The 27,118-nt window shown below is 36.8% G+C and overlaps 3 protein-coding genes across 14 annotated transcripts; 1 reads left to right on the top strand and 2 right to left on the bottom strand.

The window, feature by feature from the left end:
* Positions 1–4,195: 4,195 nt before the first annotated feature.
* On the top strand, positions 4,196–7,112 carry LOC126618394 (CBS domain-containing protein CBSX6-like). The gene is made up of 3 exons (XM_050286447.1): positions 4,196–4,779; positions 4,875–5,228; positions 6,008–7,112. The coding sequence occupies exons 2-3, from the start codon at positions 4,885–4,887 to the stop codon at positions 6,939–6,941; spliced, it is 1,278 nt and encodes a 425-aa protein (XP_050142404.1). The 5' UTR covers positions 4,196–4,779; positions 4,875–4,884; the 3' UTR covers positions 6,942–7,112.
* Positions 7,113–7,149: 37 nt separating this feature from the next.
* LOC126618392 (probable glycosyltransferase At3g42180) lies at positions 7,150–10,389 on the bottom strand. Of its 4 annotated transcripts, none has more exons than XM_050286444.1 (4): positions 10,023–10,389; positions 9,692–9,855; positions 8,140–8,500; positions 7,150–7,883 (listed from the first exon to the last, which is right to left on the bottom strand). In XM_050286444.1, the coding sequence occupies exons 1-4, from the start codon at positions 10,260–10,262 to the stop codon at positions 7,221–7,223; spliced, it is 1,428 nt and encodes a 475-aa protein (XP_050142401.1). In that variant the 5' UTR covers positions 10,263–10,389; the 3' UTR covers positions 7,150–7,220. The 4 variants fall into 4 exon arrangements, with proteins under 4 accessions (XP_050142401.1, XP_050142400.1, XP_050142402.1 ...); XM_050286443.1 differs by having other exon boundaries at positions 9,692–9,858; positions 10,023–10,388; XM_050286445.1 differs by having other exon boundaries at positions 9,692–9,849; positions 10,023–10,388.
* Positions 10,390–12,274: 1,885 nt separating this feature from the next.
* On the bottom strand, positions 12,275–23,223 carry LOC126618391 (probable glycosyltransferase At5g20260). 9 transcript variants are annotated; one of them, XM_050286434.1, is made up of 5 exons: positions 23,039–23,219; positions 15,913–16,114; positions 15,664–15,818; positions 13,632–13,986; positions 12,275–13,069 (listed from the first exon to the last, which is right to left on the bottom strand). In XM_050286434.1, exons 1-5 carry the CDS (start codon positions 23,170–23,172, stop codon positions 12,401–12,403), a joined length of 1,515 nt encoding a protein of 504 aa, XP_050142391.1. In that variant the 5' UTR covers positions 23,173–23,219; the 3' UTR covers positions 12,275–12,400. The 9 variants fall into 9 exon arrangements, with proteins under 9 accessions (XP_050142391.1, XP_050142394.1, XP_050142398.1 ...); XM_050286437.1 differs by having other exon boundaries at positions 15,913–16,031; positions 22,959–23,218; XM_050286441.1 differs by having other exon boundaries at positions 15,913–16,025; positions 22,959–23,218.
* Positions 23,224–27,118: the final 3,895 nt, after the last annotated feature.

Here is a 27,118-nt window from a genome sequence, read left to right as displayed (position 1 = left end):
AAACCTGTAAATTGGATCCAATACTACTTTGGGCTCAGTTACCAATATACTAGAGCCAAAAAAAAAAAATCAATTTAATGGTAAATTTGAGTTAAGTCAGTTTTTGTGTATATCATCTAAATCACTTCCGTATTTTGAATGTTTTATAATAGAATACCATTTTGTTGAAAATGAAAATTTCAATTTGACAAACTTGAGCGTAACCACATTGTATCAAACGTGCTTTCTCAATCCACTCGAGTTCTAATTATCATTTCCACAATTTAGAGTAATTTGAAGTAGAACATTGTTGTCACTATAACTACAACCTGTTGGCAGCATGCCCACTACCTAAGTAAGAAATTTTAAACAGAAATTTTAAACACGACTCGCATCAATATTAAATAGGAAGTATCAGGTTGGATTTACATATAAAACCATTCTAAACCTAAGTTGTACGTTTGGCCAGTTATACTTGTGTGTACATTTCGATTTGCTGACAAACAGATGGGAAGAAAAAAGAAAGGTTGTTGAAGATTCTGAGTCAATTCCGACTTGGAGAAGATGAAAAGGCTGTTGAAGACCCTCTGACTCAACCCAACACTTCAATTTCAAAGAAGAAGAAGAACGAGAAGAAAGAAGAAAAGGCTGTTGAAGACTGTCTTAGTCGATGCCGACTTGAAGAAGAAGAAGAAGAAGAAGAAGAAGAAGAAGAATAGAACATTTTTGTCACTATAACTACAACCTGTTGGCAGCATGCCCACTACCTAAGTAAGAAATTTTAAACTCGACTCGCATCAATATTAAATAGGAAGTATCAGGTTGGATTTACATATAAACCATTCTAAACCTAATTTGTACGTTTGGCCAGTTATACTTGTGTGTACATTTCGATTTGCTAACAAACAGATGGGAAGAAAGAATAAAGGTTGTTGAAGATTATAAGTCAATTCCGACTTGGAGAAGATCAAAAGGTTGTTGAAGACCCTCTGACTCAACCCAACACTTCAATTTCAAAGAAGAAGAAGAAGGAGAAGAAAGAAGAAAAGGATGTTGAAGACTGTCTTAGTTGATGCCGACTTGAAGAAGAAGAAGAAGAAGAAGAAGAAGAAGAAGAAAAGGATGTCGAAGGTCATTCGACTCAACTCAATAAGTATAATTGCATATTTTTGTCGGACTTAGAAATGCCACCATGCCGCCATGATTATAAGCTTTGTCCAGAAGAAGAAGAAGAAGAAGCCACCCTCAAGCATTTTGCACATACATGAGGTGTTTGCACCTAAAATGTACCCATTTTTTACTCATTTGGATCATTCAGGCTAAATATGGTATTTGGAGGATTATTGTGCAAGAGGGCTAACTTGGAAAGATATTTGGCTGCAAGTGGGGCAGTTTGACATTAGAATATTGTTTTTACCTTTTATTTGGGTGGTGGAGGTTTGCCAAGAAATTTGTTTAATCAAGACAAATGCATGTTTTTTCATTGCAAGTGGATGAGAATACACCACACAAACATTCATGCAGAGGACACGTGAAAGAAGTCACCTTGCCTCTTTTAATTATTAGTTTATTGCAAGCGGTGGAGACATGTGGTGGAAGTACAAGTTGCCCCTTTTAATATCATTTCCCATGCAAGCTGGCAGTGAAGTTTCTTTCGAGCAAGTGCAATGTTCTCAACAATCGGTTTTCTTAGATCTCTATATAAAGAAGCAGAGACACAAGGATTATGGACACTCAAACAACCAATCAATCAACTCTACTCAAATCAGCTCATCAGCTTCCTTGTGGACATTTAGCTTTAGTCAAGCATCTATTGCTTTCCTTGTTTATTAGCTCTGCTGCTCACTAGTAGTATTGATCTCCTTTGTAGTTCATGTACAACTCATTTTCAGTCATTTAAATTACAAGCAATCTACAATACCAGTCATTTACTTTCCTCTGTCAATTGCACTTCCAGCAACCTTGCCATTTACATATTGTTCCATCTCTCCATATAAGTAAAGTCCTTATCTTTAAGGCAAAGAAAGAATCTTGATTTGAGCCACTCTCACTTAATGGCACAATCTCTTGGTTGGAAGTCGAATTTAGGCACAACCTCAATCATTCAGATCTCGTCTACTAGCAGCACGCCCGTACCCACCAATTTCATATTTGAGTAAATTCCCGGTATGCCTGCAAGGCTCATGGCGAATTTAGGAAGCAAACAGGAGGCTTGCGTTATGTAGATATTGTGGAGTGGGAGGTCAACACGAGTACTTTAAATGCCCAATGCAGATGCAAAATGAAGCGGAAATGGCTAGCGTACCAATAAACCCCTCCCACGAGACAATATGATCATCCTGAATTGCTGAGGAATAGCTGAGGAATCAGGAAGACTGCATTGCATGCAGCTGTTGCATGATTAAGCTCCTTCGTATGTCATGTCTAGTCTTTATTTTCCTTGAGTTTCACCACTGTGTTCGTATGTCATATCTGTCTTGGAATAAGCTCCATCGTCATGCATGGATGACGGACGGATATATGGATACTTTGTTCATTTGTTATTTTCTCGTGTTTAATTTGGTTTTGTTTACTTGTACTGCTTGTCTGGGAATAGATATTACTATTAGTCTATTAGCGAGCAGCAGCGCTTGTTGTTTTTGGGATTTCCTACGTGTATAAGAAAACTTGCTCCAATCAAGAACATCATCAAATGGTACTGCATAGTAGTCGAAAATTAGCACCGGGACACCCTGCATACAAGCAGAAGTTGGTTTTTTCTCTTTGGTTTGTGTTGTGCCTATTTGGATGGATGCTTTGTTGACTTGGCGTGATTCCGGACAGAGAATAAGAACGGTTGTGGTAAGCTGGATCAGGATCACAGATTCGTGCGTCAATATTGATTGATCGATATCTAGATGATGATAAAACAAAACAAACAAGAAAACACTTAGAAATGATAAAACCAAATTACCGTAAGTTACCAAATGCGCCCATTTCCCTCCCTCTTATGAAAGTATAATTGGATCCAGGTTCTCAATGGTAACCACACGTTTGCCCTTAATGGTAACATTTTTTTAAGCTAAAACATTTGTTACACAAGAGTGTGCATTATTTTTAAATTATTTTTAATGATTATTAGAAGGAGGGGGGAGAATTTGAAACTATTAATTACAATAATTTAAAGGATGAGAGAGTTTCGAACCTTGATGGTAGAAACATAACACTCTATTCACTAATACATTACATTGGACCATATATATTGTACATTCTATATACTGCGTACTTTTTGTTTTAAATAGTATTATTAAGAGGATGAGAGAGGATCCCAAATTGTTACATTAATTTAGAAAGACGAAATGTTTCGAACGGGGGCGCATAGGTAGAAACCGGTTTTTCAATTTTTTTTCTTTTAAAAAAAATATTATTAAGAGAAGGGAGAGGATCCGAAACTATAATAATAATTTAAGAGAGAGGAAGTTTCGAACTCAAGACACATGAATGGAAACCCAACAGCATATCCACTAGAATCTTTGACCACATGCAAAATAATTTGAACCCAAAGTGCAGTAGATTGAAGAGAAATGTTATACCGACAAAGGTAATATATCGCTTACCTTCCTATAATGAAATGATATACAATAAAATATTACTTTTGTCTAAAAGGAAAATTCAATTTATTGATAAAAAAAATTCAATTTAAAAGACATGATCGTGGTCGTGAGTATAACCACATTAGTTGTAACATATGTACTCTCCTAATCCACTTGAGTTTGAATCCTTTCTCTACATTTTAGATTTATTTGAAATAGATATCGTTGCCACTAGAACTACAATCCATTGCTACCTCTCTATCTAAGAGAAAAATTTAAGTTCGACCCACATTAATAACAAACTTAAATCTAATTATTATTACTATCATGTGATTGACCAAAGGTGAAAACATACATAAAAATATTGTATAAATCACAAATTAATAAAAGAATAATGCTACACTTATTTTATTTTTCATATCATATTTATATCCTCTGTTGAATACAAGTAGTACTCGTTAACATATACGAGTCTCGTTTTTGTTAAAAATGTTGTAGAAATATAGTATAAATTTTTATAAAAATATCATTTTTGGAAATAAAAATCCAATTTGAAAATTACAACATTCCTGAATTTGAACTGTTTAATGGTCGACTGATCCACATCGAGGGCAATAATGTTAAAGGCCAAATCTTTGACTAAATATGAAGTGTCAATAAAAATCAGATCACCTGTTCGCTAATTAATCATGCACCGAAAAATCAGAATTTCTCTCTGATTCAGTCATCAATTCTCATCCACAACTCCTCAGAAATCACCAGGATCTGAGAGTTCGGAGAGACATTTGATGGGCCTTTACCTTCATCTTCTTCCCCTCCTCCATCAATGGCCAAACCTCCTGCTTTCCCTTCTTCCTTCTCTTTCCTGACCCTTCACAGATTACCCATTACCGGCGTCCACCTCCTCCTCATCTTCCTCCACTCCCTCTTATAACTCTCGTCCTCTCACCGGTCTTCCCGGTTTCACCTTACGTTTTCCTGCTTGTTTTCCAGAAAATTTTCTGTCTTGGCCTTTTTCAGGAACCCTTTATCCGATCTAGTTTATATTCGATCTGGGTTCTCTTCGTTTGTAGTTTTTCTTCTTAGAAAATAGAAATCAAACGCAAAGAAAGTTCCTTTCTGTTGGGTTTTCGTCACACAATTTTTACTGGAAAATTTGAAGTGCGATCAAAGAAGCTTGATTTCCCGGGAAAACGAGAGAACTCAGTTTTTTAGTTTGTCCCTTGAGGTAAATTTTCAATTTTTAATGAGTATTTCATTCCAATTGAACAGAAATGGAGAGATCAGTAGGAGTTTGATTGGTTTTGTTTAATTTTCGAACAGAAATTGGGGAATGGCGTCGGTGTTTCTGTACCATGTTGTGGGTGATCTAACGGTGGGGAAGCCGGAGATGGTGGAGCTCTGCGAGACGGAGACGATGGAGGCGGCCATAAGGGCAATCGGAGAGTCGACGGAATGCGGCATACCGGTGTGGAAGAGGAAATCGAATGTGGGAATGGTCGAAAACAATGAAATGTTGCAGCAGAGGTTTGTGGGAATCCTTAATTCCCTCGACATTGTTGCTTTCTTTGCTAAAAGTGAGTGCCTTGAGGATCATGACAAGGCTTTGAAGACTCCGGTGTCTGATGTTATTGTTCCGAATAATTCTTTGCTCAAGCAGGTTGATCCTGCCACAAGGTTGCCTACTACTTCTCAATCTTACTACTTTATATCGTGATGCTATGAATTTCTATTGATCTTGAGTGTTGTTTCTATGACTATCGATCATGGTGTTCTATAACTTATATGGTGTTCTGTGATTCGGTTTTGATATCTTGCACTTGGAAGTACTTTGTGGTGATTGGTGTTGTTTCGGTGGCTAATTGTTGTGGGATGATTTCTGTTGGATTCGGTTTGTGAGCATACTGATTGAGAGGTTAACTTGTTAGCTTTTCAGTATGAGCATTGTTTAAAAGTCTATGATTTGTTTTCTTACTCCTCCACTAAAGGAGGATTTCCTAAATGTTTTCAGTTTTGTTGGTTAGTTATAGATCTTTGTTCTTCTAGTTCTTTTGCTCATATTGATGCTTGTGTTAGCGTGCTGCTGTCACTATTCCGTTCTCGATGTGATGAGAAATCTGTTTTCTTTTCTACTGCTTCCATCCATCTGTTGATCATTGATTATTTTACATTCTGTTGCATACTTTGTCCGTGGTTCCAAATAGTCCTGATCACAAATAAAGATACAAGTTCTGATATTGGTAAAGCAAGGGAATTCCTTGGAATCTGCAGTTTTATAAATAATTTCTATTGGGTATATATGCATCGATTTCCTGACATCTCTATGAGTTTCGAGTTGTGAAGTTCTGTAGTATTGCTATCCATTTTAGATATACATTGTTTAGCAAAAGAAACAAGAAATGATTACTTAAAAGTGAAATGCGCATTGTTTCCAATTTGGATTTTGTTTCTGCAAGGTTGATAGATGCACTGGAGATGATGAAGCATGGTGTAAAGCGTCTTATTGTTCGAAAGAGTGTGGTATGGAAAGGCATGAGCAAACGTTTCTCTATGATCTATAGTGGTAAGTGGCTCAAGAACATAGATGCTAGTGGCAGCAGCAATAACCTTGCTGCCAATCCCAATCGGCCTTCCTCATCTTCCACTAGCAGTACCCGTGACAAGTTTTGCTGTCTCTCAAGAGAAGATGTCATCCGTTTCCTGATTGGTTGCCTAGGTGCCCTAGCACCTCTTCCACTCTCCTCTATCTCCTCTATTGGAGCAATTAACCCAAACTACCAATTTGTTGAAGCCTCGGCTGCAGCCATTGAAGCCACTAAAAAGCTTCCAGACGACCCTAGTGCAGTTGCTGTTGTCGAACAGACACAGGATGATGAGTATAAGATCATTGGAGAGATCTCTGCCTCCAAACTATGGAAATGTGATTACTTATCAGCAGCATGGGCTTTAGCTAATCTCTCCGCTGGACAGTTTGTGATGGGAGTTGAGGATAATGTGTCCTCAAGGTCGGAATACAATTTCTCTGTGCATCCCACTGCTGGAAATAATAACCAAGCTAATGGTGGCGGGTCAGCAAGGCCGAAGAAGTTCAGTAGCAGGAGTATAGGGTTCAATCCTGCGAGCCCAAGCTTGGGAGTGAGCAGAAGCATGTATAGGGGAAGAAGTGCACCCTTGACCTGTAGGGTTACGAGTTCATTGGCGGCAGTGATGGCTCAGATGTTGTCTCACAGGGCAACACACGTGTGGGTGACCCAGGATCATAGTGATGATATCGTCGTTGGAGTGGTGGGTTATGCAGATATTATGGCTGCTGTCACCAAACAACCAGCCTCCACAAACCCTGCACCAGGGCGGACGACTGAGGTTGCTGGTAATGACATTCACCATTGAATTCTTCATTCTTTTTCCTTTCTCCGACAGACTTCGTACATTGTACTCTCTGCACTTTATGTTTCGTGTGCAACTTGTGCTGGCCAGAGTCTAAAAATTGGTTTGAGACTGGATTTTGAGCTTTTTGTGAAACTTTCTTGCAATAATGAATAATGTAATAAGTGAATTAAATCACTTGTGTTTGATTTTACTCATTGAACAAATGGTATAAATGTAAATGCTATGAAAATCATGATTAAGATATTGAAAAAATGCTTATAACCCGATTCTTAATTGTAATCAATTTGGTAGCCTGATGTCAAGCCTCCTTAGCCATATTGAGTGAAGCACCATATGAAACACATCATACGGCTTCGCCGGTCGGTTCAGCATAAAATGCCTTCTAACCTGCATCACCCTCTTCTGCAACTTCAAGAACTCTGAGTGTGGAACGGCTTTCAGGATCCTCTTAATCTCCGGTATTCTCTTGGGCGGGATTTCGATCGTAAACTTACTCCAATCAAGAACATCAGCGAAGGGCAATGAATAGTAATCGGAAATGAGGACAGGGACGCACCCTGCATACATGGCCTCAACCACTCTAGGGCTAGCAACTTCGGAGCCACTGGGACACAAGCAAAACTTGGTCCGTCCCATAATCTCGTGGTAATTTTGGCCCCTTGGAAGGTACTCATGGACTTGGATTTCATCATCTTTGTCCCTCCAATGCTCAAACAAGAACTTCCTTATGTCTCCATGAGCACCACCGGCGAAGAAGGCTAGGATAGGACGCTTATCGGGGTGTTGGTCAAGGAGCGATGGACCAAGAGTGTGCTCCGGTATATTGTATTCCGGTAATGAGACATCTCTCTTGGGCTGGAACCCTTCTGAGGTATTGGAATTGCATAGTACTCTTATAAAATTCTTGTAGAAGTCACGGTCGTCGTCTATAATTTCTGGCGCCTGCAAGAACAAAGAAAGATGGATATCAAAACAGAATGGTATGGAACTCCATGCGTAGAAAACCGAAAGGAATGAACAGATGATGGCTGGTGCCCTGTTTTTCTTTCCTGACAAAACCAAATGTAACATGACATTCTTCGGTACATGCAAATCACAGTATGACACATGCAATTCACGCTTATTGGGCTGTGATTTGTCTGCAACGACGAATGCCACGTTCTTTTCTTTCCGAATTGGCTCAAAGAAGATACAGTACCCAATCATGACAAGAGAGCATGAAATGGTCAGCTCCACTGCTTCTATTCCAGTAGGGGTATTTCTGGGCAACCACATTGATGTAATCGGTGACGATTCGAACCAGTCGACCGTGAAATGTGTAGGGGTTAGGCCGGTCGTACAAGAAATCAGCTATCCTCTTCACACTCACAGGGACAAAGAAGGAATGGGCCTCGTCGTGATGTCGGGCCAAAAATGGGCTTTTGCCACTACTGTCCAGCTCATCGATGAAATGGCCTTCGATAGAGTAGATGTAGGACATAGGCCCATTGTGAAACATGGGTATCTCCCCTTCCTTGTAGGCCCATATCCTGAATCTTTTCACCATCTCTATGTGACTCCTGCTCATCCAAAATTATCCAAATCAAATTACTTTTGCATATATTTCAGACTGTAAATTGCAGCAAAGAAAAACGAATCTCACATATAAAAATTAATGAGATTTCTTTTACCTGGAAAATAAAGTAGTACATGACATGTTATAACATGAATGCATGACATGGTAAATAATTACTACTAAAATATATTTTCAACGTTCCTCTACTTTTATGATGACACAAAATGTAATGTACTGTGTTCCACACATATTAAAAAATCTATCGAAATCACCGCGTTAATTAATTACATTTATTGTTAACTCTTTTGAAAGAAAATCTAACCCTAGTGTAAATGAACGTAGATTATGACTAGAAATCCTACCATACAACCGGAGATATATCCAATCCCGAAAATATTTCATTGAAAAAGTATCAATGGCTGCGCAAGATAAAGCCAAAGAGCGCCACAATTATTTTGGGATGGAAGTAGTCACCCATACGCCACCGAAACAAACAAGAACCAAAACAAGTATTTTGTATATGGACCGACCCCCAATAATTACAAATTAAAATATTATTAAGAATAATGGGAAGATAATAAAGTCTAGGAAAAATGAAAGGGATTGCTTTGTTTGGAAGAAAAGAACTGGCATCAAAATTAGCCATAAACAAATCTGCTTTATTGTGGTATCAAAACCAATTAGACAAAAAGGTATATTATTCAAAACGCTACCATAAATAAATAAATTAATAAATTATTCATTTGCTCACACGTTACATCGTATTAATTAAATTTGCCTAGTATTTGTTATAAAATATTTATATCACTTTCCTTAAGAGAAACTTTTTTTTTATTATATATATATATATATATATAACAAAACAAAATTGGGATTGGAACTTGGAAGAAGGGGAGAGGGTTGACCTGGGAGAGTGGGAGATGTGGGTTAAAAAAACCTTCTTAATTTTTATTTAATTTTTAAATGAATGTGTTAGGATTAATTGGCTATGAGGTTTGTATAAAAAACAGTAAAATTTATATTATATGCGATTACTAAATTACCTATCATTTTATTCTTATTCAGGATCATAAGACGGTTAGAATAGTAATTTTCTAAAATTTTGGTTGAGAAACAGATTTATATTAATAAGTAGCTTTGGTAACCAAATGCAGAAGAAAAAGAAACTTATAAATAATAATTAAATAAAACTTACTGGTGAAAAGCATAGGGATTTCTGTAGATACTTCCTCTGGGGATGTAAATTTCTTGTCTGTCAGATGTGTAGTTTTTGGTACGAATGGCTTCGCGGATGGCGGCTCTGGCTCTCGCCAACTCCTCTTCAATCTTGCTGCTTGTGCTGCTGCTGCTGCTCTTTTCCTGCTGAATAAAATTATGGGCACAAAAAATGCAGAACCTAAGAAAGGGAAAGAAGTATAGAAGAAAAAAAAAACACCTCCAATGAAAAAAAAAAAAAAACCAGAAATAAAGAAAAATTGAAACTTTATCCGTGCAATTTTATAACAAGAAAATGTAAAGGTGGTTACTTGGAGATTCTCTGCAACAGTGGAAGGAGAGGGAGAGGGAGAGGGTGCAGGATTCAGAGTGGCATATTGATATGAGGCTGTGTGATTTCTGATTTGGAGAGGGGCAGATGGGGAAGAATGAGGATTTAAGGGGGTGAAATGGAATTGGTTGAAGGGGGAGAAGGAGAGGAGGAGAAGGAGGAGGAGGAGGAGAAAAGTTAGAGAGAAAAAGTAGGGTGACCGGAATTCAAAGGCTGCCATGCTCTACTACCCTCATAGTAAAACTGCACAACCAAGAAGCGTTTTTCTTATTTTTGTTGAGCGAATCAACGAGTCTCTCTCTCCCAATTCCCCTCCCTCTCTTATTCTGCCAAGTTATCGCACACCGTTTTTCCTTTTTCCTTTTTCCTATTACATCACACATAAACACCTCGTTTTTTTTTTTTTTTTTATGACAAAGGATAGAAATGTATTAATAATCAAATACGAATGGAAACATTTGCATCTTCTGCTATAACATTAAACAAAAATTCAGGTCCTAATTCATTCCAACCAAAGCTTCTGCCATGTTTAAGAATGTACGTTACCACCATATGGCTGCACGATTGCATTGTCGAGGGGTAAAGATAAACTTCACCGATTAGAATGACTACATCATAATCCAAATATCAACTAAATAGACCTCCATCAACACATAAACACCTCGTTACTTGGACAAAATGTCGAAGGTTCATCGGTTGATATTTCGTGCCAATAAATATGTAGAAAGAAAAATAACATGTCTTTGTATTATTAGCAAGGAATGCTAATTGAAAATGAACGCATGTTATATAAGTCATTCTCTAATACTAATCTCTTGGAAAGTTTGAGCATCTTTATTGAAGAAATACACATTTGAGGTCTCAGTCAAATTTCCATTCTTGATGAGCGCGAAATAAATTTGAGATCCTAGTTAAATTCCTTTCTTGGTAGGAGTTATGTAAATTTGAGATCTCTGTTAAATTTCCTTCTTTGATTGGCGAGATCAATCACCAATAAAATGTAAATTTAAATTTTTATTTACATCTTTCGATAAAAAATGAATATTTTACATTTCTCTATTAACGTGGAATACATATTTCAAGTGGCCCCACTCAAGTTTCATTCGGTGAGACGAAAAAATGATCGACTCCACCGCTCCCATTCCAATAAGGTTATTTGTTTGCTACAAACTGGTCAGTGAAGATTCCATCCGGTCGATGAAAAAAAGGTCTGGCGGTGAGATTTTTGCTGGAAGTCAGTGATGTTGGACACGCTCAACGCAAGAAGAATGCATGCATGGCCCTCATCAGGATGCTGCATTGCATCTCAAATATAAACTGCCAATTTATGGAGTAGATGGTGGTGGTGGGACAGTGGGACAATTGTGGGTCAATGGTAAATTTCCTCTATGTGACTCCTATTTTAACCAAGGTTCTAAAAATCGTTAGGCGCTAGTCGGGCGGCGGGTTGAGGCCTAGCGCCTAAGCGGTTAGGCGGATTTAAGTAAATCTATCATATTTTATGTAAATAAGTATCTGCTTCTACTTGAAATATATATAATTTCATCATAAACTACAAAATACAATGCATATATATCATGAAGTATTGGAACATAATGAAAACATGTGAAATAAGGATATAATGTTTGTTCATTCAAGTATGCAACAAGTCTCTTACAATTTATTGGAAAAAAACAAAATGCAAAATGAAAGTTATGTATTTTCTGTCTAAATAAGTTGCAACCTAGGCGGGTCTAGGCGGGTTAGGCGGGTGCCTAGGCGGGCTAGGCGGGTGCCTAGGTGGTCTAGGCGGTGGGCTGGGGCCTAGGCATTAATCGGGGCGGTGGGCTGGGGCCTAGCGCCTAGGCGGGGATTTTTAGAACAGTGATTTTAACCCAAGGTAACATCACATATTTAGTTGGTAAACAACCACACCTAGGGTTTAGGGTTAAACATCACATATTTATAAGGCAAAAGGAAAAATCTTACAAAACCATTAATTTTATTTTTGGTTAAATTGGATGGTATTCATTCTAAATCTTCTTAGCCATAGGTTATTACGGCGGTGCTCGATTAGTTTTGATCATCGTTGTGGTGTTTCAATTAAATCCATTGACCATGAGGCTCCTGCCTACTAGATGCAGGAGCAAGAGCTAAATTGGACGATAAAATAGAAGGATAGGAATGGTTGGACGAATCTAATTTGGAATCGTATGTATGGTCTACAGCATTCGACTTTTGAGTGCATCATAGTGAGTTTAATAAAATATCGTATATATTTGAAGATTCTGTCCTTAGTAATGAATCCAGCATATATAATGAGTTTTGTCTCACGCTAAAAAAAAAATTGATCAGAAACTTTACAAGATGCCGAGATGCTCAAAACCGATTTGGTAACCGAATGTTGAGCCTTTTAAGCCACACCGAGTGGAGCACCATGTGAAATACGTCGTAGGGCTTAGCTGGTCGGTTGAGCTCAAAATGCCTTCTTACTTGCATCACCCTCTTCTGCAATTTCAAGTACTTTGAGTATGGAACAGCTTTCAGTATTGTCTTGATTTCTGATATTCTCTTGGGCGGAATTTGTATCGAAAACTTGCTCCAATCAAGAACATCATCAAATGGTACGGCATAGTAGTCGGAAATCAACACCGGGACACACCCTGCATACATTGCCTCCACAACTCTAGGACTTGCTACTTCAGACCCACTTGGGCACAAGCAGAACTTGGTTTGTCCCATTAGTTTGTGGTAGTTCAGGTCCTTAGGGAGCTTTTCGTAAACTCGAACTTCATCATCTTTTTCCTTCCAATGCTCAAACAAAATGCTCCTGATGTCTCCATGAGCAGCACCAGCAAAGAAGGCAAGGAGTGGACGCTTATCTGGGGGTTCTCCGAAACGGGGCGGCCCAAGGTCAAAGGCTTTTAGGTTATATTCCGGCAATGAGACGTCTCTGGTAGGCTTGAATCCTTCAGAGGTGTTTGCGTTGCATAACACCTTAATGAGATTCTTATAGGGTCTCGGGTCATCGCGTGAGACAATTGGTGCCTGAAAAATCAAATACATAATAGTTGAGCAACGATATATATATTTTTATATGCAATTTAACAATCAATGTTATTTCATGATAATTATGATACGCTAATTCAATCATGTGCCAATTGAGCTCAAAGCCTGCTAACTTTAGTTGTGCTACAAAACCAACGAGTTACTAGGACCAACAATCAACCAAGTTATCTCAAAGTGCATGAATGTTCTTTTGCTAACTGACTTGAAAACGGACAAGTGATCCTCTCTGGATCTCACTATTCGAAGCCTAGAGACCAAGCAATCGGAACCACTCAAATTGAATTTGAATCTCTATTAACTCATTCGACGGTCATCTCACACAAACTAAGAGTCTCAATCTCTCTTCCACACAATTCAAAGACCTGAATTTCCTAGTTCGGAGAGATTCCATATTCCTTGGCAACCACCTAAACTAACAAATTGTCCAAGTAAGAAAACCAACTAATCTAAATTCAAATGGTTGATTTGTCCTTGCAAATCGTTGATAATAATAAATATTAAAGCAAATCAAATGATTGATGATGAATGAATAGTAGCTTACCCAATCATGGCACGAGACAAAGAAATGATCGGCCCCACCACTTCTATTCCAGTAGGGGTATTTATCCGCTACAACAAAAATGTAATCTGTAAAAGTACGATCCAGCCGATGGAAGAATGTCTCATGGTGAGGCCTGTATAGGAAGTCGGTAATCTTGGACACACTCAATGGCAGGAAGAATGCGTGGGCCTCATCAGGATGTTGGGCCACAAATGGGCTTGGCCCACTTTCCATCTCGAATATAAACTGCCCTTCTATGGAGTAGATGTATGTGGTGGGCCCATTGTGGACCATTGGTAAATCTCCTTCCTTGTAACTCCATATCTTGAACCTCTTCATCATCTCTATGTGACTCCTAATGTATTCCAAAATAATAACATAACAAATTAAATTAGTACGCAACCACACCACTAAGTTTTTGTAATTTCATATTAACGACTCGTTTCGAACTACTTTTAAAATGGCTGAAAGAGTTTTTTGTAAAAATGTTTTTGGAACAATCTTTAGTAAAAATGCAAATGAATTATGGAAAAACATTTTAAGTGTTTTTGAGACCCAAAAACATTTTTTTCTAAATGCGTTTTCAGTCATTTTAAAAGCACTTCCAAACGATCTCTAAATTAGTGGCATCACTTGACCAAATTTGAAAAATAACAAGGTTTCAATCAATGAAATAGAAAAATGAGAGATGTGAACCTAATTTCTCCATAAATTCACCTACACTTCAAATTAGGGTTATAAAATATGAATATTTAGTAGGATCTCACTTTGACACGCAATTATCTTAAACTAATTACTTATCGACATACCTCTAATTTTTTCACGTGTTAGATAATTGCGTCAAATTATATACATTTGATCAAATCATATAAAAAATTTGCTTGATGGAATTAATTAAGTAAAAATGTTAAAGACAAAAACGTAATTTTTGTGTTCAAATGTAATATGCCATATGATGACACACATCTTGAAGAAACGGCCAAGGCTAAAAACATGGGTCGAATGGGATATAGTACCAGCACCACCCAAGAGGAAGCCCACAAGCACATGTAAATACAACATAAGCAATAATGCCATTTGTTAGGAAAAACGTGGAGCGCTCCGGAAAGGGATTATCGGGAAAGGGACTTGTTTGGTTCTAACTTCTTACTTGTAAAGAATCAGTGGCCTAACAAAACCACCCGTTGGAATTATATTAACACATAACTGAATATGGTAGCTGATGGATTTGTTACGCTTAGACATACGGTTATATTGTAAAAATTCGTTAATGATCCTATCTAAAATATCTATTAAAAACTAATACACTAGTGGATAAGGTGTTGGGTTTTTACACATACGTCCGGGTTCGAAACTCTCTCTCTCTTAAATTATTGTAATAATTTTGAACTCTCCTGCTCCCCCTAATAATAGGGGTTTAGGAAAAGAAAAAAAAAATTGTTAGCCAAAAAAAGGTGAAAATATCAAATTAATCATGTCAACAAAACTAAAGAAAAATAACCAAAATAAAATTCATGAGCAATATAGTAAACTAAACACAAATAATTTTACTGTTTTTTTTTAGAGCTTCGCATCCAGGTAACCATGTTGGTTGCTCCAATTTTCTATTTCACATTTTTCTCATAATGAAATAAACCTTTAGTGACGAGGAATAATTATTCATAAATAGTCTCTAAAGATATGAACAACCTCTTTAGTGATGAAAAATCATTTGAAAGTTGTCACAAATTTTTTTTTGGAAACCATTGTATATTTCTTTTTGTAAATTTTATTTTCCTACTTTTAAAAAACACATACATAGTATGTGGACAATTGCTAATATGTAATTAATTTATTGTTTTTAATTAAAGAAAAGCATTTGGCATTATATGGAATTATTATATTATATCTGCAAAATAATTAGGCTAAGTGCATGTTACCCAATTGTTAATCACTCAATGCTGATTAACAAAGGAATAAAACCCAAAATATAGAATTGAATTTTTTTTATAGAGAAAATGAGATTAAAAATAAAATAAAAAATGGACTTAACTGATGAAAGGCATATGGATTTCTGTAGACACTTCCTCTGGGGATGTAAATCTCCTTCCGGTCGGAGGTGACATTCTTTGTGAGAATAGCTTTGCGGATAATCGCTCTTGCTATCCCCAACTCCTCTTCAATCCTCTCCGTTTTGCTCTTCTTCTTCTGGATTTAAACACAAATTAAAATTTACCCAGATAATTTTTTTATAAACAAAAAATAATAATAAAGCAGTAAAAAAAAATGGAAGCTTACGTACTTTGGTAGTAGCTTGACTGAGTTTGGAGGCGGTGGAAGTTGAGGAAGGCGCATGGCGGCGGCGAAGCTCGAGCGGTGGCTGGGATGTTGGGGATGGGGATGGGGAAGGTGCAGGTGCAGGTGCAGGTGCAACAGCATGCAAAGCTGTGGTGTTGAAATTGCGGGTGGTTTGGTGTTGGAAGTTAGACGGGGAGGAGGAGGAGGTGGGAGAAGAAGATAAATTGAGAGAGAGATGGTGTCGTTGGTTCAAGGGAGAGAAGAAGACGGCTACGACAAGGAGGAGGAGAAGAGTTACAGAGAGTAGATATGGAGAGCGAAAATCCAGGGCTTCCGCCATTTGATAGCTCCAACTCACCTCCTTAATTTATCTAAGACCAGCTAATAATACATATATATGTATATATGCGTATTATTTAAGGTAAGGTAAATGGCCAAATATTAACAAAACAAGGCTTCTGTTCGGTTTTGTGTTTGGTCACCGCAGGAATATTGAATAACCTTTTGTTTTGTTTTTCAGCTAGCGTGTTGCTTTTGTAACGGTTAAAGTGTTTTAAAATAACAAAGAGCATTCTGCATCGTTTGAAAATGAAAAAGAAATCTTGAAAATTGGTTCTGTATGATGAAAGCGCTCGAAGTTTTTATAAGTATTTCGACATATTGATAAATGATATTATTTTTTGCTCTTATATTCTCCTCATACATTTGTGTATTTGTTTTCATTCATGCATTTTTATTAATTTTTTTAATCACATGACCATAAATAAGAAGAATGCAAAGTGCAAACAGATAAAAAATAATTGTGAAAATGATTAAAAATTCTATAATTAAAGTTTCAAACAAGCCCTTAATTATTTATACGACCTCAAGACGTTTGCTGAAAACTGAAAAGAATAAAATGAATAAAGCTCTCCTAGGGCTAGGGGTTGCGTCTCATCGAGACAAAATTGGTCAAAATCAAATCATAAAATAAGGGGAACAAACAATATTCAAATCGTCTTAGCTCATATATTTCTGTGTTTCTTAATTTATTCAATTTATCTCCAATATAATAAAGAGATTTTTTTTTAAATTCCTTATGAATATATATACACATCATTTTTGTTTGTCATATAGATTAATGAGTAAACTTACTTTTGCGGGTAACACAAGGCCGAAGATGAATGTGAAGAATATTGAAACTGTTCTCAAACCATCACAGGAATTTTGATCCAACCACCCATAATTTGGTAAGAACAAAATGAAAAATAATGAAATTCCAAACAAACCCTTAAATACTATGTATGACCTCAAGACTGAAAAGAATAAAATTGATAAAGAAAGCTAGGGACAAGCTCCTCTTCAGATCAATTATCTGCTGATGCTTGGGACCAACTAATCTAGCCGTTGATATTAGATCTCGCAGTTAAGAACCATGTTTTAATTCTCTTTACCTTTTTTCTTCCTTGCCCATCCTGTTGTTCTTCGTCTTTCTGATGTTCTTCCTTGCCTATATTTTCTGTACTTTTTTCTTCCCTGCCCATTTCTGCGGTTCATTGCCCATTTCTTCTTGCTCGTCGTCTATCTACTATTCTTCTTCGTATTATATGTTTTTAAGGGAAGATTGTTATGAGTCACCTCCAACAAACGTCGAGTTTCCTCTTCATAGTCCTTTGCCAGGTACAAAACCATATGAAAAACAAAATATAAAACTAGATACTAATCCTTGAAAAGGATTTAGTTTAGACAAATACCATTTGCAAGATTAACAATTGAATTAAGTCCCTGACCAACATCAACCTACATAATTCCACATTAGTTGTCATTTATTTCTTTGTTATTCTTCCAATCATACCCCTTTGTCAATGTTTGTAATGAAGACCTTTTTTTTTTGTTAACAATCATAGGACGTCATTTATTATAGCTTGTTTTTACGATGTATATGATATTTTGTAGTAGTTATTTTTTTTTATATTCTTGTTCAAATTTCAAATTGATTTTAAGAGGGCTATGTATATAGTATATTGTAATGGCATCACCTTTTTTTTATCATGGGACCTAAGGTACAAATGTTTAGGTGCATTCGACTAGATACTGTGATTTAGGTGTATTGTGGTAGGTACTATAGTTTAGGTGCATTGTGGTAGGTACCATGGTTTAAGTGTATTTGACTTGGTACTATGATTTACGTGCATTCGACTAGATACTATGATTTAAGCACATTAGGACATGGTTTAAGTGCATTTGATTCTGTATAATATATGATTTAGGTATTTTTATTTCCTCTATGCTTTGGATGGTGATAATGAATAATTTGAATTAGGTACTTGTTTAATTCTTGTAACGTATCCCTAATCTTTTTTTGGACGTCTAGATGAGGTATGTTTATAGTTTGAGAAAGTCAAACAATAGTAAATGCCAAAAAATATGGAGCAAAATAAAACCAAATATTTAATATGGGCGTTATGGGAACCAAAAAAACGCATTAAACATTTAAAAACAAGAAAATGAACTTTAATATTTATGATGACATGGAAATTTAGTCAAAGGACTATAATGAATATATAATCTAACATAAGGTTTTAATTGAATTTTAATCTTTATCGAGGATTAAAATGGAGAAACCCCAAAACAAAAACCAACATTGACTCTGAACAATAGTTGTTGCTTAAGGATCTGAATTTGATCTGTAAGTCATAGTCATCACAAAGGCTCTTCTCAATAGAGCAACAAATCGAGTACAATCATGAAAACTCTTATTGTCGCAACAAAAAAGCGACCACAAACAAAAAGGATATATAGAAGGAAAAAATCAAGAGAAATTGCCGCCGAACCCAAGATTAATGGCCAAGGTCAACGACGGAGTGATTTTTCCTTTAAGTTTTATCTCTAGATACTGGCTAGATAATAGTGTTGTTGGTTGTGTGGATAACACCCCCCATTAACTTTCCGTGTTATTAACTTATTTGACCCTATAAGAAGAGTGTTTTTTACACTAATTTTCTATTTCTATAGTACTATTATTCATGACCGATGACTGTTAAATTGAATAAACCAGAAGAATCATCAAACACGAATGAATAATTAACCCGGTATAATCTGACATGACATGACCCGGTTTGAAAGCAGCACTACTTTTTTTTTTCACCCTAATTCCTGGTATAAAAGGAAAGTAATAATTTACCCCATCTCATTTTTTTTACCACATTTATGTCGTTGGAGAGATTTTTCAGTGTGATTGAAACACAAAGTGGTACACTACATGTCACTATACAAATTGTGGGATATGTGTGTTAAAAAGTTAAGAACATAAAAATAAAAATAAAAGATTCTGAACTTAGTAATGAATCCATCATATATAGTGAGTTTTGTCTCACGCTAAAAAAAAATTGATATGAAACTTTACAAGATGCCGAGATGCTCAAAACCGATCTGGTAACCGAATGTTGAGTCTTCTAAGCCACACCGAGTGGAGCACCATGTGAAATACGTCGTAGGGCTTAGCTGGTCGGTTGAGCTCAAAATGCCTTCTTACTTGCATCACCCTCTTCTGCAATTTCAAGTACTTTGAGTATGGAACAGCTTTCAGTATTGTCTTGATTTCTGATATTCTCTTGGGCGGAATTTGTATCGAAAACTTGCTCCAATCAAGAACATCATCAAATGGTACTGCATAGTAGTCGGAAATCAACACTGGGACACACCCTGCATACATTGCCTCCACAACTCTAGGACTTGCTACTTCAGACCCACTTGGGCACAAGCAGAACTTGGTTTGTCCCATTAGTTTGTGGTAGTTCAGGTCCTTAGGGAGCATTTCGTAAACTCGAACTTCATCATCTTTTTCCTTCCAATGCTCAAACAAAATGCTCCTGATGTCTCCATGAGCAACACCAGCAAAGAAGGCAAGGAGTGGACGCTTATCTGGGGGTTCTCCGAAACGGGGCGGCCCAAGGTCAAAGGCTTTTAGGTTATATTCCGGCAATGAGACGTCTCTGGTAGGCTTGAATCCTTCAGAGGTGTTTGCGTTGCATAACACCTTAATGAGATTCTTATAGGGTCTCGGGTCATCGCGTGAGATAATTGGTGCCTGAAAAATCAAATACATAATAGTTGAGCAACGATATATATATTTTTATATGCAATTTAACAATCAATGTTATTTCATGATAATTATGATACGCTAATTCAATCATGTGCCAATCGAGCTCAAAGCCTGCTAACTTTAATTGTGCTACAAAACCAACGAGTTACTAGGACCGACAATCAACCAAGTTATCTCAAAGTGCATGAATGTTCTTTTGCTGACTGGCTTGAAAACGGACAAGAGATCCTCTCTGGATCTCACTATTTGAAGCCTAGAGACCAAGCAATCGGAACTACTCAAATTGAATTTGAATCTCTATTAACTCATTCGATGGTCACCTCACACAAACTAAGAGTCTCAATCTCTCTTCCACACAATTCAAAGACCTGGATTTCCTAGTGCGGAGAGATTCCATATTCCTTGGCAACAACCTAAACTAACAAATTGTCCAAGTAAGAAAACCAACTAATCTAAATTCAAATGGTTGATTTGTCCTTGCAAATCGTTGATAATAATAAATATTAAAGCAAATCAAATGATTGATGATGAATGAATAGTAGCTTACCCAATCATGGCACGAGACGAAGAAATGATCGGCCCCACCACTTCTATTCCAGTAGGGGTATTTATCCGCTACAACAAAAATGTAGTCTGTAAAAGTACGATCCAGCCGATGGAAGAATGTCTCATGGTGAGGCCTGATTAGGAAGTCGGTAATCTTGGACACGCTCAATGGCAGGAAGAATGCGTGGGCCTCGTCAGGATGTTGGGCCACAAATGGGCTTGGCCCACTTTCCATCTCGAATATAAACTGCCCTTCTATGGAGTAGATGTATGTGGTGGGCCCATTGTGAACCATTGGTAAATCTCCTTCCCTGTAACTCCATATCTTGAACCTCTTCACCATCTCTATGTGACTCCTAATGTATTACAAAATAATAACAAATTAAATTAGTAAGCAACCACACCACTAAGTTTTTGTAAATGCATATTAACGACTCGTTTGGAACTGCTTTTAAAATGGGTAAAAGAATTTTTTGTAAAAATGTTTTTGGAACCAATCTTTAGTAAGAATGCAAATGAATCATGAAAAAGTACTTTAAGTGTTTTTGAAACCTATAAACATTTTTTCTAATAGCGTTTTCAGTCATTTTAAAATTACTTTCAAATGACCTCTAAATTAGTGGTATCACTTGACCAAAAGTTGAAAAGGAATAAGGTATAAATCATTGAAATAGAAAAATGAGAGATGAAGAACCTAATTTCTCCATAAATTTACTTACACTTCAAATTAGGGTTATAAAATATGAATATTTAGTAGGATCTCACTTTGACATGCAAGTATCTTAAACTAATTACGTATCGACATACATCTAATTTTTTCACGTGACAATGCATGATTAACCTAAGATGCGTCACAATAACATCGCACGTGTCAGCGTCAAACTATATACATTCAAACAAATCATATAAAAAATTTGCTTGTTGGAATTAATTAAATAAAAATGGTAAAGACAAAAACATAATTTTTGTGTTCAAATGCAAGATGCCATATGATCACACACATCTTGAAGATACGGCCAAGGCTCGAATGCGATGTAGTACCAGCACCACCCAAGAGGAAGCCCACAAGCACATATAAATACAACATAAGCAATAATGCCATTTGTTAGAAAAAACGTTGAGCGCTCCGGAAAGGGATTATCTGGAAAGGGACTTGGTTGGTTCTAACTTCTAACTTGTAAAGAATCAGTGGCCTAACAAAACCACCCATTGGAATTAGATTAACACATAACTGAATATGCTAGCTGATGGATTAGTTACGCTAAGACATAAATATGACCATTTTTGTGTGTTGATTTGCAAATATTCGTGTTGATGTCATTTCTCGGTTACATTGTAAAAATTTGTCAATGATCTTATCTAAACTATCTATTAACAAACTAATACACTAGCGGATAAGGTGTTGAGTTTTTACACATACGTCCAGGTTCAAAACTCTCCATCTCCTAAAAACTCTTTGTCAACAAAAAAATGTGAAAAGATCAAATTAATCATGTCAACAAAACTAAAGATAAATAACCAAAATAAAATTCATGAGCAATATAGTAAACTAAACACAAATAATTTTACTGTTTTTTTGTTTCCAGAGCTTCACATCCAGGTAACCATGTTTGGTTGCTCCAATTTTCTATTTCACATTTTTCTCATAATGAAATAAACCTTTAGTGACGGGGAATAATTATTCACAAATAGTCACTAAAGATATGAACAACCTCTTTAGTGACGAAAAATCATTTGAAAGTCGTCACAAAAATCTTTTGGAAACCATTTTATATTTCTTTTTGTAAATTTTATTTTCCTAATTTTAATAAACACATACATAGTATATGGACATTGCTGATATGTAATTAATTTCTTGTTTTTAATTAAAGAAAGGCATTTGGCATTATATGGAATTATTATATTATATCTGCAAAATAATTAGGCTAATTGCATGTCACCCAGTTGTCAATCGCTCAATGCTGATTAACAAAGGAATAAAACCCAAAATATAGAATTGAAAAAAAAAATTTATAGAGAAAATGATATTAAAAATAAAATAAAAAATGGACTTTAACTGATGAAAGGCATATGGATTTCTGTAGACGCTTCCTCTGGGGATGTAAATCTCCTTCCGGTCGGTGGTGACATTCTTTGTGAGAATAGCTTTGCGGATAATCGCTCTTGCTATCCCCAACTCCCCTTCAATCCTCTCCGTTTTGCTCTTCTTCTTCTGGATTTAAACACAAATTAAAATTTACCCAGATAATTTTTTTATAAACAAAAAATAATAATAAAGCAGTAAAAAAAAAAAGGAAGCTTACGTACTTTGGTAGTAGCTTGACTGAGTTTGGAGGCGGTGGAAGTTGAGGATGGCGCATGGCGGCGGCGAAGCTCGAGCGGTGGCTGGGATGTTGGGGATGGGGATGGGGAAGGTGCAGGTGCAACAGCATGCAAAGCTGTGGTGTTGAAATTGCGGGTGGTTTGGTGTTGGAAGTTAGACGGGGAGGAGGAGGAGTAGGTGGGAGAAGAAGAGAAATTGAGAGAGAGATGGTGTCGTTGGTTCAAGGGAGAGAAGAAGATGGCTACGACAAGGAGGAGGAGAAGAGTTACAGAGAGTAGATATGGAGAGCGAAAATCCAGGGCTTCTGCCATTTGATAGCTCCAACTCACCCCCTTAATTTATTTAAGACCAGCTAATAATACATATATAGGTAAATGGCCAAATATTAACAAAACAAGGTTTCGGTTCGGTTTTGTGTTTGGTCACCGCAGGAATACTGAAGTGGTGTGATATCCACACACCCTTTTTTACTTCTTCCACATCTTTTTGGTTTTCGGCCATCAGATCGGATGAATTGAAGATGATCAACGTACATAAATTAACAAGCCCTTAAATACTATATATGACCTCGAGACTGAAAAGAATAAAATTGATAAAGATAGCTAGGGACAAGGTCCTCTTCGGATCAATTATCTGCGGATGCTTGGGACCAACTAGATCTAGCCGTTGATATTAGATCTTGCAGTTAAGAACCATGTTTTAATTCTCTTTACCTTTTTTCTTCCTTGCCCATCCTGTTGTTCTTCGTCTTTATATGTTCTTCCTTGCCTATATTTTCTGTACTTTTTTCTTCCTTGCCCATTTCTTATTGCTCGTCGTCTATCTGCTATTCTTCTTCGTAATTTTATATGTTTTTAAGGGGAAATTATTATGAGTCACCTCCAATAAATGTCGAGTTTCCTTTTCATAATCCTTTGCCAGGCACAAAACCATATGAAAAACAAAAACCAACATTGACTCTGAACAATAGCTTTTGCTTAAGGATCTAAATTTGATCTGTAAGTTATAGTCATTACAAAAGCTCTTATCGACAGAGCGACAGATCTAGTACAATCATGAAAACTCTTTTTGCTGCAAAAAGCAACCACAAACAAAAAAGATATATAGAAGGAAAAAATCAAGAGAGATTGTCGCCAACCCCGGCCAAGGTCAACGGCGGAGTGATTTTTCTTTTAAGTTTTATCTCTAGATAGCAGCTAGATAATATTGTGGTTGGATGTGTAGATAACACTCCCCTCCATTAACTTACCGTGTTATTAACTTATCTGACCCTATAAGAAGAGTGTTTTTTACACTAACTTTCTATTTCTACAAACTTATTATTCATGACTGATGTCTATTAAATTAAATAAACCAGAAGAATCATCAAACACAAATGAATAATTAACCCGGTATCATTTGACCCGACCCGATTTGAAAGCAGCACCACCTTTTTGTTTTTCTAACCCTAATTCCCGGTATAAAAGGAAAGTAATAATTAACCTCATCTCATTTTTTTACCACATCCCTGTTTGCTGGAGAGATTTTTCAGTGTAATCAGAACATATGGTAATATATTACGTGTTATTCTACAAATTGTAAAATATGTGTGTTAAAAAAATTAAAAACATAAAAAATAAAATTTTCCACCACTTAAAAGTAGTGTACTACTTGTATTTTGGGATAGATTTTTCAGTATGACCGTTACACGAGGTGCATCACGTGTCTCTATATAAATGATGGGTTATGTGTGTTAAAATGTTAATAATTTAAAAATTAAAATTTTCCACTACTTGCATAAAAACAAGTGGTGTACCATCCGTGTTCCCGTCACAACTAAAAATTTCTCGTATTCACAATAAAAAATTTCTCCAGCCTCTGCACGCTCATTTTCACTTACGTCGCTGCCAAGCTCTCCTCTCTCAGATCCTCACTCATGGCTGCGCCATCGCCCACCTCCCTCTCTCAGCCAAAATCTCAGCCACCCAAGTCCCTGACCAACAATGACAATACGAAAGCCACCCCTTCACCTCCCCGCGTCATCAGAACCACAAACATCGGAATCCTCGCTCTCCTTTCCGGCTTCTCCATCTGCTTTTGTACGGCATCCCACAGACTGTCGCCTCCGACAAGCACCCCGCCGAATTTCTGATATGGGAAGCGGTGACGTGTGCCTGCTTCGCGGGTGCCCTGTCGACTCTGTATATTCTGGTTTCCGTTTTCCCGGAGCAGCTGTTGGTCAACAAGGTATTCTTTTCGGTCTACGTACGTTGTGGTGATGGTTTCGGTGGTTCCGCGCGTCCACTTTTGTGTCGGCGTTTCTATATATTCTGGTCGGAGTTTTGTTTCTCGTCCGCTGGTGTTTGCTTGGTCGTGCTATCGTCCCAACTAATTTGATGCTGCGTTTGTTTCGGTTCCGATATTGCCTCCGAAAGATCTGTGGATCATCTTTCGGTTTGATGCAGGAGTAATCACTGATTAGTAAATAAAAGTAGGATTTGCGGTAGGATTTTAGGGTAAATAAACGTAGGAGTCACTGTAGCTGCAGGTTTCGTGATGTAAATAACTGACTGATCAGTGTATTTGCTGGGTTAATATTATGGAATGAAGATTATGGGGCAAAAATGGAAGCTACATTTTATATTTATTTTTAATTTTTTTCTTGATTGTTTTGATATAAAAAGGGTATGAAATCCAAGTGTTTTGTGTTCTTGGGCCTCAAGTGCGAGACTTGAGTTTCATATGAATTCGGGCGTTTGTTTTGGGCTTCCGGGTTGAGATTGAGATTGGCCCAAAACGATTAACTAATTAAAATGATTAGGGTTAGGCATGGATAATTAGTTGTTGAAGGAGAAAACAAACCAAATGTAAGATTTTAGTAATTTCAAACTTTAATTAGGAAATAAAGCACATGTAGATTGGTAAATAAAGCGCATGTAGTTTGTGGTATATATTCATAATCTCAAACTTTAATTAGAAAATACAGCACATGCAAATGGGTATATTTAGTGGTTTCAAACCTTAACTGGGTGTGGAAAGAATTGTAGATGGGTAGATTAATTAGAATAGGAGTGAAAATTAAAACCACTTATGTTAGTTTGGGGCCTTTGGAGTAGGGGGTTGGCGCTTTTGGGTCAAATTTTCTTCCTTGGGTGGGCCTTTGTTTTGTTGACCTTGGGCCTGTGGTGGGGCTTGCCACCATTTTCCACAGCCACGACGGGATTTCCGTAGGATGTGGTTGCTAGAATTGGTCGCATGCGCTTCGTGCGTGGTGTTCGAGCCAGTGGGTCGAGTTTGATGATTTTTCATCAAAAGTTGGTTCTGCTTTTCAACGAGAAGTACAACATATATCAAATCCGAAAATTTAGTGAATTTATGTACCCTACATTATTGCTGCAGGACAATATTGGCGGCATTGAAGGTCGAATATGTATTCTCTAGGAGATCTTGTTCGATTAAGTCCTCATTACAGAACTTATGTAGTGATTGGATTCTACAAACTTCATAGTTGTATTCATTCACGGACTTAAAGTCTTGGAAGCGTAAATGTTGCCAAGTTTGCCATTTTCTTTTCTGAATATAGCCTCTTGAAATCTTGAGGAGCCCAATATTCGTCCTACAAACATTTAAAGCTATTAGTTATATATAATATATTGCAGCCATCTTCTGGTGCACAACTGCACATGTTCAACTCTAACAATTCTTGTGGATAAAGTTGGCTTTTGGTAAAAGGAATATCACTGCTGCAGATTATGTTGGTTATAGGAGATTATTGCAATTTACACATACTGCAACCTAACGACATAGAAGAAGCAAAAACTGCAGTTCTGCACAGATTAAAAAACTGCACAAAACTGCACAGATTCAAAAACTGCATTTTTACACAGATTCAAAAACTGCACAGATTCAAAACTGCATATAAATATATATATCCAACAACCGAATAAAGGAATTGACCTACTAACCACTCTTCAAGATAAACGAATAGCATTTCAAATGCATCAAACATAACCTAGCATCAAACAAAACTGCATTTTTCTTCTTCTTATAAACCTAATCCTAACACAAATAGTAATTAATATTCGAATCAACAAGCTGCTGAGGGATTAGTAAAGTGATTGTAAAAGTGAGTCTTTGGAGCCTTGGAAAATGGGCTCTTGGATGATCCCTCACTACCCGCACATCCGATTCTTTCACAAGATGGACACATAGTGAGGGTGGTTGTTGGCATATGCATGTTACATGTACAAAGGTTGGTTTAATCTGTTAGTGTTTCAC

This window comes from Malus sylvestris, chromosome 4 (assembly GCF_916048215.2).
Source record: "Malus sylvestris chromosome 4, drMalSylv7.2, whole genome shotgun sequence".
Lineage (NCBI taxonomy): Eukaryota > Viridiplantae > Streptophyta > Magnoliopsida > Rosales > Rosaceae > Malus > Malus sylvestris.
The sequence above is the reverse complement of the archived record's forward strand: the minus strand, read 5'-3'. Positions and strand labels throughout refer to the sequence as shown.

Excerpts from the sequence above, each read along its gene's own strand:
- LOC126618394 (XM_050286447.1), top strand. The coding sequence starts at position 4,885 with ATGGCGTCGGTGTTTCTGTACCATGTTGTGGGTGATCTAACGGTGGGG. Across the intron at positions 5,229-6,007 it reads CAGGTTGATCCTGCCACAAG|GTTGATAGATGCACTGGAGA; the intron begins GTTGCCTACTAC and ends TGTTTCTGCAAG.
- LOC126618391 (XM_050286434.1), bottom strand. The coding sequence starts at position 23,172 with ATGGCAGAAGCCCTGGATTTTCGCTCTCCATATCTACTCTCTGTAACT. Across the intron at positions 16,115-23,038 it reads AATTTCTCTTCTTCTCCCAC|CTCCTCCTCCTCCCCGTCTA; the intron begins CTACTCCTCCTC and ends TTCTTCTCCCAC. Across the intron at positions 13,070-13,631 it reads TTGTCTCGTGCCATGATTGG|GCACCAATTGTCTCACGCGA; the intron begins GTAAGCTACTAT and ends TTGATTTTTCAG.
- LOC126618392 (XM_050286443.1), bottom strand. The coding sequence starts at position 10,262 with ATGGCAGCCTTTGAATTCCGGTCACCCTACTTTTTCTCTCTAACTTTT. Across the intron at positions 9,859-10,022 it reads CTGTTGCAGAGAATCTCCAA|CAGGAAAAGAGCAGCAGCAG; the intron begins GTAACCACCTTT and ends AATTTTATTCAG. Across the intron at positions 7,884-8,139 it reads TGCTCTCTTGTCATGATTGG|GCGCCAGAAATTATAGACGA; the intron begins GTACTGTATCTT and ends TTGTTCTTGCAG.